Raw genomic sequence first — 15055 nt, 5'->3', positions numbered from 1 at the left:
AGGCATGTATGACCATGTGTCCCCTTTATAAGGGGCATCAGTGTGTGCTGGGTTTTTGGGGTCAGTGGGAATGATTTTTGTGACTACTTTTGATGACTTGTCCAACTTTTGTTTTTAACCACTGGGATGAATGTCACTGTTTCCAGCAGTCCTCCCTTCCTCTAAGTGCCTCTTTTTAATTTGCAGTTGGCAGAAAAGCAAGGTAACCACAATTGTCAGGCCTTCAAAAGCCCAGTAGTTGAGAAGAACACAAGCTCCGGAGTCAGACTGCCTGGCTTCGAAGCCCAGCCCTGCCATGCACCTGTGTGTGACCTTGACACTATGTAAGAGCTTGCACAGTATAAAGACAAGCTAGAACAGCTTCTGACAGTGAGTCCTCACACATAGGGCAATCTGAGGCACTCATCAGACAGTACTTGATGCTTTTGTATATTCATCTTTGGTTCCTCAAAGACTTTTGTGATATTTTTGTGATGTTTTCTTTGTAATATCCGTTTTGGATTCAAAGCTCCTCTTTATCATCATCCCCTTCTTCCTTTTTCAGCTGTGTTTCAGATATAAGTTGTTGCCAGTCATAAGTATGGGGTTACAACACAGTGTCTCTCTCCCTATGTCCACCCAACTAGGCCAGTGTGATCTGCAGAAAACCAACAATACCAAAACCAATTTTACAGAATTTTTAAAACCCTTCAAACTTTCTCAGAGATAAGAGGCTGTTGATATTACATTCTAAGTTTTTCTAATCATTCAGATTTGGCCAGAACTACACTCCAGTGCATTTTTGTTTGGGGGCAACCTTGCCTCTAAAGGGCATCATCGTCTGTTCTCACACAACCTGCGGTTGGTTCAACAAGTCTGTGGTCTAGGTGGGTTCCCAGGAAGGCAACCTCTGCTCTACCATGCAATTTCACACCACAAAAAAAGTGAGCCATTTCTTTGTGGGAAAATTCCAAAATGAAGCAAGGACACATTATCAAGAGCAATCCAAATGAAAGCTAAGAGGTCACAGTCACAGAAAAAGCCACAGCGTGATCTGTGCTGGCTCATAGATGCCCTCCAGTCTTCAAGGAAATAGTGCTAGACAAACACAGAGGGTTACAAAACTTAACATTTGTCTATCTATGAACCTAAGTTTAGCCTACTTAAGTTAAAATGGTTATGTTAAAGGTCATGAGCGTCCACATGATGTTAAATTTTTTCACAACTTCATCTCCGTAGGATCCTATTTCTGAACAGATCTGTGCCTGCGTTTTTTCTCTACACCACATCATTCCTTTACCTTCCTATTACATCAAATGACGAATTCCAGTTTCCTAACTTTTCCCTTCCTTTGCCAAAATACCATTATCAGACTTTGTTTCTCTCGCTTCAGAATATCTTAGACTGTTCTCTCCTTCTCCACTACTGCTTTCCACAGTCATTGTTAAAGTCATCACTATTTAGGAGTCTCCATGAGCTTTGTGGAACAAAACAGCTGGTGTTAAAAGGAAGTTCAAAAATTCGTAAGTTTAGGCTGGGTGCGGTGGCTCACACCTGTAATCCCAGTACTTTGGGAGGCCAAGATGGGTGGATCACCTGAGGTCAGGAGTTCAAGACCAGCCTGGCCAACATGGTGAAACCCTGTCTCTACTAAAAATACAAAAACATTAGCCGGGCGTGGTGGCACATGGTTGTAGTCCCAGCTACTCTGGAGGCTGAGGCAGGAGGATCCCTTGAACCCTGGAGGTGGAGGCTGCAGTGAGCTGAGATTGCACCACTGCCCTCCAGCTTGGGCGACAGAGATTCCATTAAAAAAAAAAAATTCTTAAGTTTAATCACTGATATATTCTGCATAGGGTACCTGTATAGTGGTATAATACATTTTTAGCCATACATGGAAAAATATAAAGTTATAACTGATTCAGAATACCCTTCAATGAAAATGGCCTTTTTTTTCTCGATAGATATTCCTCCAAATATATGCTATCATTTGATCTTTGAATGTAAATATTTTTCTACTATACTAATTCAAAACTAACATTTCGGTTGGGTGCAGTGGCTCATGCCTATAATCCCAACACTTTAGGAGGCTAAGGAGTTCAAGACCAGCCTGGACAATGTAGCAAGAATCCATCTCTACAAATAATTAAATTAGTCAGGCATGGTGGTGTGCTCCTGTAGTCCCAGCTACTCAGGAGGCTGAAGAAGGAGGATAGCTTCAGCCTGGGAGATTGAGGCTGCAGTGAGATATGATTGCACCACTGTACTGAAGTCTGGGCGACAGAGTGAGACCATGTCTCAAAAAACAAAAACAAAAAACAAACCCTAACATGTTGAAATGTATGGAGAGGTGGCTTTCAGCCTACAAATGTAGGCTACAAATGTGGCTTTCAGCCTACAAATGTGATAATTGATATGTAAATCAATGAGGAAAGGTAGCAAACCAAGGTAATACTCAAGGGTTATTCTATTGGCACAGGAAGGCTTGTCATGGAAAGCTGTAGAAAGGCAGCAGGAAGTGAGTGCTCAACCAACTCCTTGCAATAAAGTCAGCTTCTTAGAAACTGGCAGATTATGCTCATTTCGAGTATCACTTAGGAATGATGACTTGAAAGAAGTTCCAGCTCAACAAAAACTATGATTCCTGGAGATCAGAAAACCAAGTGACAACTAAAGATGCTTGGCCAAGACATCCAAACACTTTAATATAAATAAGGTGATACACAGGTAAGTGACCCAAAGATGAAGGTGAGTAAGTGACCGTCCCAAAGTCACCTTGAGAATTCAGACATGTGGATGAGGTGTTATAGATGGAAAGCCCCACTCCTGGTGTTTGTATTAAAGTGGATCTACAGGAGTCAAGTTTTCTTCTGTAAGGGACTAGGCAGTAAATATCTGGGACTTTGAGGGCCAAATTGGGATTCTGTGTGTTCTTTTGCAATGCTTTAAAAACAAAAAACACTCAAACTATTAGTAGTACAAGAACAAGCTATGGGCCCTAGTTTGCCAATCCCTGCTCTATAACCAAGCTCCCAGGATTAGACCCTGCCTGTTGAGAGCCCCCCTGTATCTCCCGCCAGTTCTGTTTACACAGCCTCCTGTGGGACATCCGCCCCTGTCATTCCCAGAGGACCAAGGATGAGAAGCTTCACTCCAGGTGAGGCAAACAGAATATCCCACAGGAGTGGCCAAGAAGGAAAGGTCTAGAATAAATGTGGTCCCAGTTTCTGAAGTCCTCAGGGCATAGTAAGATGATCTAGTCCTACCACAACCAATAAGGTGGCAACATATTCATCCAAGCTTTCACATCGGCTCTTAGCACACATGAATCATACCTTAAAGCTAGAAAGATTCGACATTTTGCTTAATGAGGATTAAGTGTGTAGGCATCACCACCACCCTATTCTCTACAGGTGTTTCAAGCTGGAAACTAACTGTTCAAGAAGTGTCACATACTTATATGATGACAGATCTATAACGCATTAAGTGGAGAGTCAAGCAATGTTGGAGGGGCATGCCTTCTTTAAAATTCTGCTTACAGTCACTGTCGGAAAACATGAGGCTGGACTAGGTGAACTGGGCTTGGCGTATTTGTCCCTAGTGGGGCAACTCTGTTGCTGCCATCCACATCACAGGTCACACGACAAAATAACACCTCTTCTTTGTAATGCTTTCACATTCCAATAATTCTTGGAAGAAACTTGCGGTACATGCTAAGTTCTTGCTAGCGCCTCTGCAGAAAACCTTCTGTTACCACCATCCCTGGGTTTTCCTGACTCTGCTTGAAGCTGTGGGATTTCTGTTGCTGAAAGGACACAGCTGGGCTACCGGAAATTAAGATCTTAACCTCCAAAGTGTGACATTAATCAAATGTATGTCCAAAACAAGTATCTTAAAAAGGTCCCAAAGGAAATCTTTGGGTCAAAATTCCTTTACTGAAAGATAAAGGGAATTAAAATTCCATGAGGACAGAGAATTTTTGTTGTTGGGGATTTGTCCAATTTTCAGATATATTCTAAGTGTCTAGAACGGTGCCTGGCAGATTGTAAGCATCCAACAAGTATTTGTTGACTAAGTAAATTAAGATTGTTCATAAGATTAAAATTAGTCAATAGCTAATTAAAACACTATTTAAAATTAGTCAATAGCTTCGCAGAAAAAAAGGACCTCACTTGGCAGAAGAGGAACTGCAGATGTTATAGCTGTTTACTTTTTCATCCCGCAAATAAAAGCAATAATCTAAAACAGAATGTGATCTTTGTTCTCTACATACTCAACAATGCCTCAAATGCCAGCAGACCCTCTAAACTCACAAAAGGAGCTCCGGTCCTGCTGAGCAGGAGAACAGAAGGGTATGGAAAGCTGCTGATTGAAATGCAAGCCTTCTCCTGAGAAGATAGAATATCTAGAATCAAGAAAGAGGCGTTTGGCTTTTCCGGGTGCACCCACCCCAGCTTCACTTACAAAGGATGAAGTTAACCATAGGAAGTCGGGCAGCAACCAGAGTAGCAACTGGATCTGATCTCAAAGGACACACCAGTGAAAGAGCAGCCTTTTGCGGTTACTGAGTTAAAATTGTTTCCAATTACTCTGTATTGTTTCTCTGAGAGTGAGTGAGAAGTGATACAGAACCTTCCCTCCCTCCCCCGAACACCTGTTCTTGTGGGAAGGCGGGGGACCCCCCCCCACCTTAAGACCTTGATCCTCTACTCCAAAGCCAGTGTCTGTTGCACAATGAACACACGGGCAGGAACCCACATGTCCTCTTCAGGTGTTATTTAAGATGGCAAGTTCAAGGAGTTAGCTATAGCTGCCAGAATCTAGCACCTGTTACACATTAGCAATTAAAGTTAAGCAGCTGTAACTGGGAACCAATGAAAATAATGGCAGCATCTCAGAGGTCCGGTTAATCTCTGGTTTTTAGAAGAGGCTTCCTAGCTCAGATTTTAAATAAAGCCATTTGGATAGCAAGAGAAGTTCCTGAAGGCCTAACAGATTTCAGTTAAATCTTATTGTTTACTTTTAACATAGTCATTCTGTCATTCAACAAATATGTATAGAACAACTCTCTGTCCAGGCATGGAGCTGGCCTCTGAGGATATAGTCATGAATGAGGACAGATGGCCCATGCTCTCAGAGGGTTGACAGCCCATGCTAGAGATGGCCTAACACAGGAGAGGAGAAGGCTGTCTTCAGCATGCAAGGTGTGTGATTCAGGTCATTCTGCACCAAACCACCTCCACCTAGCCCCCTGCTCTCTTCTTCACAAGTTTTTTTCTTCTTTTAGGTGGCATCTCGCTCTGTTGCCCAGGCTGGAGTGCAGTGGCGTGATCTTGGCTCACCACAACCTCCGCCTCCCAGGTTCAAGTGATTCTCCTGCCTCAGCCTCCTGAGTAGCTGAGACTATAGGTGCGTGCCACCATGCCCAGCTAATTTTTGTACTTTTAGTAGAGACGGGGTTTCACCATGTTGGCCAGGCTGGTCTCAAACTCCTGACCTCATGATCTGCCTGCCTTGGCCTCCCAAAGTGCTGGGATTACAGGCGTGAGCCACCACGCCCGGCTAGAGTTCTTCACAACTTTCATTTTGTTTCCTCCCTGAACTACATGCCCTGAATGAGCCAGGTCTTCACAGAGCTGCCCTCAGTACTGGCCTCAGCTATGCCAGCCACAGGACAGGGAAACAAGCAAAGGAGAGAGAAATCAGAATGGGCCTGGGGCTGAAGATCTGACTTCTAGTCTTCTTTCTGCCAGTAAGACCCTTCATAATCCTGGGCAAGGGATGAAAGTGGTGTAACTTCAAGTTCTAGTTCAGGCTATGCCTTCCACTGGCTCTTATGGTCATGAGTAGAGTAGCTTGATTAGTCAGGGAGGTAGCAGGAAACAAAGATACTCTAATTTTCCCAGGGCAGTAGGTTTCTGGGCTCTCCTACATTTGAGAGTAACATCTGCAAACGAGTGTTGTTTCTGGCTGTGGTCTCAAATTGGTCTTTCAAAAAGATGAAGTTCATACGACTCACAAAATTCAACAAACATCCACTGAGCATCTAAAACATTCAACATGCAGACTTGGCAAGATGTAGTGATGACGATGGGAGGTATTACTAACATAGCACTTCCTATGTGTCATGAATTTTTCAAAGCATTTTACATGTATTAAGGCACAATCCTCACAGCAGCCCTATAGTTTAAGTACCAATTGGATGCTCATTTTACAGAGGAGAAAATTAAAGTGCAGAGATTAAAACTGCTCAAGGTCACCAAACCACCAAGTAGTAGAGCTGGGATTCACATTGGAGTAAACAGTTTATATTATTTTACGTGTTTTGACATTATCAAAGCCCACCCCCCCTCCATGGGAACTTGGTGACTTGCCAGAGAAGTGCACTATACAGTCTTTCCTCAAGTGTGTCCTTACCTAGAGCCCAATGCTATCAATCCGGTAGTACTATTCTAATTAAAAGGACCTTGCTCTTTGAAGTACTCCAAGTAAACACATTTGCAGAAATATCACATTAATTTTCACATTCTCACAAGACTTGGCTACACAGTTGCATTATCTCAAAGAACAGTGGGTGTGTTACATCCCCCATGTCACTATTTCCCATGGGAATATTGAGCTGCCCTAAGCAAGAACACTGCCTAATGAGACAGCACTGGCTGGACAGATGAATACCAGCAGGGCAGAGAGGCACTTGGGGCATCCATACCACTTAGCCTCCATGTGGAGTTCCATGAACCCCAAAGCCAAAAATCACAGCTAGTTTTCAAAAAGCATTTAATACACAGTTAAAGAACCACTTTGTCAAGCCAAAAAAAAAAAAAAAAAAAAAACCACACACACAAACAAAAAACACAAAGCCATGCCTACCTCATCTTGTTTTCTGTGGTGAAGGTGACGGCAGTCTGTTGGAGCGAGCATACCCCAAAGCTCTACAATGTGGCCAAGGATTTTGATTGTACATTGTTCTCCTTTTAAATAATCATTCCAAATATTGTGAGATGCATTGCTGCAGGAAGTCCCTTGCCCTCCTAAACGCCACCCTACTTCTAAGAATGGCTCAGTCCTCTCCGGAATCCACACAAGGGAGGTGATAGCATTACTTTCATGTAAATTATGTAATGCAAAACTTTTTAAATCTTATTCTTAAAACTTTGTTTCATTTGTGACCAGCTTTCGTGGCCCCCCTTTTTTGTCCCCCAACTTGAGATGTGTGAAGGCTTTTGGTCTCCCTGAGAGTGGGTGGAGGCAGCCAGGGCTTAACTGTACACCGACTTGAGACTAGTTGACTAAAAGTACACAGTTTAAAAAAAGGGGGGGAAAGAACCATTTTGAAGAACATGGTTAAATCTTCTTTTGCCCAAAAGCCATTTCTAGCTGCTTCTCTTCCCCATCACTAATACAGCATATGAACTCCATGACTTTGAACTCAATCATACACCATTGCTTATTGCTCACAATTTCAAAGTCCTTGATACAAAATCATGTCTGCAAACTGAGACCAGAGATTGTGTTTTATCGTTTTGTACTCAAACATTTTCTAGGACTATTCTGAGCTTGAAATAAATGCACAATAGATTCTTAATTAAGAAGTCAAGGGTTGATTAGGATGTTTATTCCACAGCCTCAATGAAAACTGTGTTTTATTAGTGTTTCCTACACACAAGCATATTTCTTGTTTAAGGAAAGCCTTTTTCTTTTTCGAGACAGTCTTGCTCTGTCACCAGACTGGAGTGCAGTGGCGAGATCTTGGCTCACTGCAACCTCCGCCTCCTAGGTTCAAACTATTCTCCTGCCTCAGCCTCCCAAGTAGCTGGTACTACAGGCGTGTGCCACCACACCCAGCTAATTTTTGTATTTTTAGTAGAGATGGGGTTTCATCATGTTGGCCAGGATGGTCTCAATCTCTTGACCTCGTGATCCACGCGCCTCGGCCTCCCAAAGTGCTGGGATTACAGGCATGAGCCACCACACCCGGCCAGGAAAGCCTTTTTAGTCATATAACGCAATAAAGAAAAGGTAAACAAATTTTTTATTCAAACTACATGGTTTGGGAAAGGGGGGAAAGAACTTGTGTGGAAAACTTTGATACCCACAAGACGGGTAATGCTGTAATAACTTTATATGCTTAGTTTGGCTATCAGTTCAGTTCAGCTACATCACCCCAACTTTGATATCTTAACTACGGGTAAGAATATTCCCCTTGTGTCACATTATAATGCTGAGCAAATACATAAACTCACTAAGCTGTCACTGGCATTCATTTGAGAAGTGGGTACTTGGCACAATACACAATGGGGATAGACAGTCTATGGAGACACTGACCCTGTGATTAAGATAAAATCCTACAAGGAAAGAAAGTTCTGTATGTATGAACCAATTTTGTGGGTAATACAAGGTCAATTGTCCAAGACTGACTGCAAGGGCAATGGTAATTCAGGAAGCCTGAATGTGATCCTGGTGGATGATGGTATTTTCTGTGAAACTGTGTCTTTGAAATTTACAGCCATCTGGGTCTATAGTCTTCTTACTTATATCCCAGAATCTGGAACATCCCATGGGCACCTCTGGGATGATGAAAGGGCTCATGCATTGAAGTCAGACAACCCTGAGTTTGAATCCTGGCTCTCACACATAGTTTTGTGACCTTGGGCACATCATTAATATTTAATCCCTCTGAGGTTTGCTTCACTTCTTTGTAAAGCTCAGATAATACAAATGCTACAAAGTTGGCGGTACGTGAGATGGCTGTATGTGAAGTGCATAAAATAGTGAAATATACTGTCAAATCCTCAAGTTGTCACTCTCATTTAATATCTAATTAAAAATGCTAGAAGTGGAAATGTGTTGCTTAGATGAAGCCAAGTAAAACATAAGTAGGGTAAGGAGGTAGTTTCAGGAGAAAGGATATTTGGAGTCCATCTTTTCTTCTCCAAATCATTTAAGTTTACCATAACTTTTGGATATAATGGCAGATTAGATTTATTACTCACTCTATCATACTTATTTTAGTATTAAACCTCTCTCTCATATTAATAATTTAAGAGATGAAGTTTTGGCTGGGAGCAGTGGCTTATGCCTGTAATCCAAGCACTTTGGGAGGCAAAGGCGGGCAGGTCACTTGGGGTCAGGAGTTTGAGACCAGCCTGGCAAAACATGGTAAAACTTCATCACTACAAAAAATACAGAAATTAGCTGGGCGTGGTGGCAGGTGCCTGTAATCCCAGCTACTCGGGAGGCTGAGGTAGGTGAATTGCTTAAATCCAGGAGGTGGAGGTTGCAGTGAAGCGAGATCACATGTCATTGCACTCCAGCCTGGGCAACAGAGCGAGACTTCATCTCCAAAAAAAAAAAAAAAAAAAAAAAAAAAGAAAAAAAGCTTTAAAAGAATTTAGTTTTCCAAAATTCCCCAATCATATTCATTTGTTGTGAAAATCCATGAGCTCAATAAAATAAGCAATTTAAATAAGTTTTCAATGCATCCAGAATAGATGGCCACCAACAGAAGTTATGTATCTGCATTGTTAAAGATCAGTCACTTTGGTCGTGGGAATGCAGTGGCATGACACATTAACTTTTTTTTTTTTTTTTTTTTTTTTTTTTTTTTTTGAGAGACAGTCTTGCTCTATCACCAGGCTGGAATGAAGTGGCAAGATCTCTGCTCACTGCAACTTCTGCCTCCTGGGTTCAAGTGATTCTCCTGCCTCAGCCTCCCGAGTAGCTGGGACTACAGGCACGTGCCACCACCCCTAGCTAATTTTTGTATTTTTAGTAGAGACGGGGTTTCGCCATATTGGCCAGGATGATCTCGATCTCAACCTCGTTATCTTCCCGCCTTGGCCTCCCAAAGTGCTGGGATTACAGGCATGAGCCACTGCGCCTGGCCTAGTAACTTTTTTAAAGTCATTTTTAAACACACTTTAAGTTCAGAAGTGACTTCCAGAGTTCCTTCACTTGTGCTGAAAATCATTCACCAAAAGCCCCCTGGTAAAGATAATTCTATATAGTCAAAGAACATTCCATCATCAGTAACGCTGCATTACTTACAGCTCAATTCAAAATAATCTTTAAAGACTGACTTCCTGGAAGGCTGGTTCTTTATCTCACTTTAGTTTAACGAGGTAGGAGAGCTAACTGTTTGGTCAACTGCAAAGGCCTCCATTCTCCTTTAAGGATCAGTCTAAATGGGTCTGCATGTGTCCTGGGGATGAGGACACTGGTTTCTTACAGCAATGCTTCAAGATTTTATGCATCTCTCATTAAGACAGATTCTGATTTAAGACATCTGGGGGCAGAGGCCCAGGATTCTGACAAGCTCCCAAAATCATGCTGTGCGGCTGCTTTCCAGATGATACTTGAGGTAGTGAGAGTCTAAAGGGCTAGGACAATCAAGTTACAAACTAAGGAAAATAATATCCTCTATTCTTGGTATTCAAGATGAGTAGATTATAGAAACAGGATAAGACCGGTGGAATACAGAGAACTCTTGACTTCCATAGAGAAAACAGATCTAAAAACAAAATTAACATCTTTTCATATACACAAGGATCAACACCCTCTTTTCAAGCTGAAAGCATCGTTTACGACTCCTTTAAACAAAGTTCTTTATTCTTCTTGATATAAAATATCATTTTTGCGAGATCTCATAGCAGTTTGAGTAGCTGTTAGTGAAAACACATGCCAAGGTGCTGCTAGTGTCTCCTGTTGAAAGAGCATAACAGAAACAACGCACTGCTTTAAGAAGTCTGGAAAAGACAGTAATGGCATTAACAAACAGAATAATCGGGCACCAAATGGTTTCTGAAAAATCTAACATGCATTCTATAACTGTCACTGATTTATGTGAAGTCCGACCTTCAGGGACTGAATAAATGAGCAAACCATCTCAGAGACATTTCCCATGTTAAATTCGAGGCTTTATACTGTGCTGATAGGAAAACAATGTGTCCTAAGAAACACTGTGGTCGTGTGGATGAAAGACATGGCTCGAACCAGGCAAGCAATCCTGCTGCCAGCACCACCAGGTCACTTCACCAGCTCGGTGACCTTGCTCACCCAGTTAGCCTCTTGAAGACTTAACCTGCCAATTGAACATACTCCTTCCTCCTCTACTGTCTCATTTCGTTCAGCGTTCACCCCCCCTGCACGTGCCAAGAGAAAGGAGCCTTTCCTAAGCCCAAGGAGTGACTTGATTTGCCTAAGTGATTGTTGTCCCTCCACTGCCAACAACAGATTTAAGAGCAGAAGTACGCGATGTAACTGATGGTGCTTTTGCACCCATAAACTGACAGCCCTGGAACCACTTGCGTCTGAACCTTTGGGTATATGAAATGCTCTCAGCTGGAAGAAGCGCTATGATTGATTTACAGGCTACAACCTTATGAGGAATAAAACATCGTTTTCTTTCAAGTTCGTTTCTAGGGACTGCTGCGTTACCTTGTACTACTCAGTATTCATCCTGGCAACCCGAACAGAGCATGCGAGTCTCAGAGTCAGGTGTGGGCATATGATCACATTACCTTGTACAACGTCTCTGAAACGCAGATATCCAATAAACGTTTATGGGTGCATGTTCCCCTATCCAGTGAGAGCACTGGAACAGAACCAAGAATTCAATGGTGAAAAACCTACATCAACCCTCATCTCCAAAAGGCTGCAAGCAGAACAGTGGTTCTCTCCTTTCAGAGATAAGAACCACCTGGGGAACATTTTATAACTACCGATTCCCTAGCCCCATCCACGCTTAGTTTTAACAAGCACCCGGGTCACTCATTTAACAAATACCCAGGTGAATCTGTGGCCCACATTTTTAGAAAGACTTTTTTCCTCTGCCCCAACAATCTTTTTGTTTACACTCAACACAACCACTCACAATCCTCCCCCTACTTTTTTGCCCAGAGGCCGTGACAGTCACACTCTGCCCCAACAGAAGGTCAGAAGACAGACAAGCGCCAGGAATTGCCTTGTCGACTCTGTACTTTCAAAACAAAACACAAATACGAAAAGCAGCCATCCGTGTTTGCTATGCCCCATTGTTTACGCCCCAAATCCAATCCAATCTCCTTCACAGACTTGTAACCTCTTCTTCTGCGACTTTCACCACGCAAGTATTTCAGGGAGCGGCAACCATCCTTAGGATATCAGGGCACACACCCTAGACGCAAACTCAGTTGCCCAGTGTTGCTCTGACTCCGATCCACCAAACACTCAAAAGATTCGCACCGCGCGGCACGCACCCAGCAGGTTCCAACGTAAACGCTGCTCGGCTCCCAAGCGCATCTCCAAACCCCTTCTTTACGGCGCCGCCTCCCCAGCCAGCCCCGGTGCGCAGTGGCGAACAGTCCGCAGAGCCCCCAGGCTTACCTGTAGCATGTGGTGAGCTCGCCTGAAGACTTCAGACACGGGTATTTAGTCGTCGCGATTCTGCTCTCTGAGCAGATTTCTCTACGAAAAAGTGCAGAGGAAACGTTCGATTCTCAGCGGGAGAGCGGAAGCGGCAGCGCGCGCTGGGGAATCCCTGGCGCGTGGGGATCGCCGGGCTCTGCGTCCCGGCGCGCTGGGCAGGGGCTGGTCCCCAAACGCATACGCGGGGCAGACTCCGGGCACAGGGACGAGCCAGGCGAGGGTCAAGACGAGGCGAACCAGCTCCAGGAGAAAGGAAGCGAGGTTCACGAGCTGTGCCCGCCAGTGTGGCACCCGGGGGGAGGCAGGAACGCGGGGCGAAGGGTATCCCAGACGCGATCCACGGATGGCAGGGCACAGAGACTGATACCCGGGAGCGGAGGGAAGTGTCGCCCAGGACAGCTAAGCACTCTCCTTACCGCCGGAAGAGTGAGGGCGTGCGGATCGCTGCGGGAGTGGGCGCCGGGGAGGACCGCCCGCATCCCGCGAGCCGGGCGCGCATCAAGCAGGAGCTCGCCCCCCGCTGGGGCTTGCAGCGCTTACCTGTCGCCGTCCTCCGCCTCCTCTCTGTAGGTCCACGTGTGTCCCAGCGCCAGGAGCAGCAGCAGCGGACCCAGGCTCCTGCCCAGCTGGCCCCTGGCGGCTCCTCCCCGGCTCGGAGGCGGCGGCACCATCAGGGAAGCTCCCGGCTTCTTCCTAGCGCCGAGCTCCGTCCGGGCCCCGTGTCCTGCTCCTCAGCGGCCGCGGCCGCCGCCGCCTTCCCTCTTCCCAGCAGGGGGCGCCGGAGAGCAGGTGCGTTTGCACCACCTGCACGGGGAGCAGGGGTCCGGAATATTATGGGGCTGGGGGGAAAATGAGGCTAGGAGTTGGGGGGTCGGATGCAAACCCAGCAGAGACGCAGGTAAAGGGGGTACCTGCGGTGTCCGGCTAGCGCGAGGTCCCTGAGGTCCAAGTTGTCTGGTCGGGACGTTCACGCCCGATTGACAGACTTGCTGGACTCGGCTTGGGGCTGCGCCCTCGCCTCTTCCTCTTCCCTCTCCCTCCTCTGGGAGAACCGCGCAGGGTGGGGAAAGCGGGCGGTTGTTTGCATTTTGCACCAGGGTCGCACGACCGGGAGGAGGAGGAGCTGATTCTCCACCAGGGAGAAGAGGGAGGGGGAAGAGAGGGGTTAATAAGCTTCCTTCTTGTTGTCCATGGGTTTCTAAAGCCCAGGGTCAGGCCAGTGTTCGCCTTTCCTCCTTGAGGACCTACCCTGAGCTTTTCAACTATCTTAGTCTTCTTTTCTCTTAGATTATGTGAGGAAGGAGTTGAAAGACTACAACGGGCCTCTCAAATTGTTCAAACCTGAAATAGCACTATTTATATAGTGTAATCACTCCTCCTTAAAACCTTTAGAAGAAAGTTCTCTGGTTGTTTCATTGGTCAATAAACCATGCGCTGTCTTCTTCATAACTCGAGTTCGAAACAAGTAAGGAGGTCTTTCTGGGAGCCTTACATCCCCTTGCCCTGAGCGGCTTTAATACTGTTTCCACGCCGCGCACATCAGAGTTGGAAACGCCGCCCCTCCCCCATCAAATGAGACACGTGGGGGCAAATTAATCACAGGTGCTGCTACCTGCTAGTGTATGCAGCCGTGTTTATAGGTAACAAGAAAACAGAGGAGGGGGGCCGTAAATCTGCTCCCTTGACGGTGACCCTAATTGTAATTCATGTGTCAGCAACTTAACACTTTGTTGCGCTTTAGGAGTTTTCTCAGCCTTTTCAAGAGAAACTGGGGACGTGGATGTGGCCCAGAAATAAGTTGAAAAAGGAAAAGTTCTAATGCCTAAGCTCTAAAATATGCGTGGTTCTGCATCTCACAGGACAACGAGGTGAAAAGGTGGCTTGTTCACAAGTGGCCGGTGTGTAAATTGGTTAGGTAAGCACATGTTTTGATATACAGAATACTCTGGTCAGCTGAGAATTACCACACATATCACGCACACATGGATTTTTTTTTTTTTTTTTGAGACGGAGTCTCGCTCTGTTGCACAGGCTGGAGTGCAGTGTCTCCATCTTGGCTCACTGCAACCTCCACCTGCCGGGTTCAAGAGATTCTCCTGCCTCAGCCTCCCAAGTAGCAGAGATTACAGACGTATGCTACCACACCCGGCTAATTTTTGTATTTTTAGTAGAGACAGGGTTTCACCATGTTGGCCAGGCTGGTCTTAAACTCTTGGCCTCAAGTGATCTGCCCAACTCGGCCTCCCAAAGTGCTGGGATTACAACCCACACTGATATTTTTTATAGCAATGACAGTCTCATTCTTCCATAGAATGCTGTATCTTTTCCTAAGATTTTTCATATTCAAGATTTTATTTGGTTCCCACAGTATCCCTTCAATCTGAGCATCTGATTTCTTAGTTCTGTGAGGTGTGTTTTTTGTTGGCTTATTTTACAAAACTTACATATTCGGAAGACCACCCACTTGATATTAACATATGACACTGCTACTTAACACAAATGAGTTAATTTTTATTTGATAATTCAGAAGACATTTCAGGATGTTGCAAAACTGGAGAGTGATCATCATGAGGTCAGAAAAAAAAAAAACTTACCATGAGATCAGAAAAAACTGGATTCAAACTCAGGCTGTTTGGTTTCCTGGAGGAGTGATCTGAAGCAATTCACTTCT

At 44.8% G+C, this 15055-nt stretch overlaps 1 protein-coding gene across 1 annotated transcript in view; it reads right to left on the bottom strand.

The window, feature by feature from the left end:
* The window catches only part of CCBE1 (collagen and calcium binding EGF domains 1), a 261568-nt gene extending 248477 nt beyond the window's left edge, over window positions 1-13091 (bottom strand). Inside the window, exons 1-2 of the mRNA XM_032152134.2 lie at window positions 12925-13091; window positions 12343-12423 (exon numbers count right to left, since the gene is read on the bottom strand). Coding sequence (XP_032008025.1) covers window positions 12343-12423; window positions 12925-13055 — 212 coding nt within the window. The 5' untranslated portion in view covers window positions 13056-13091. The remainder of the gene's footprint in view (window positions 1-12342; window positions 12424-12924) is intronic.
* Between the last annotated feature and the right edge of the window lie 1964 nt (window positions 13092-15055).

Source organism: Hylobates moloch, unplaced genomic scaffold, assembly GCF_009828535.3.
Source record: "Hylobates moloch isolate HMO894 unplaced genomic scaffold, HMol_V3 SCAFFOLD_5, whole genome shotgun sequence".
NCBI classification, from domain to species: Eukaryota; Metazoa; Chordata; class Mammalia; order Primates; family Hylobatidae; genus Hylobates; species Hylobates moloch.
This window is presented reverse-complemented; position numbering and strand designations above follow the sequence as displayed.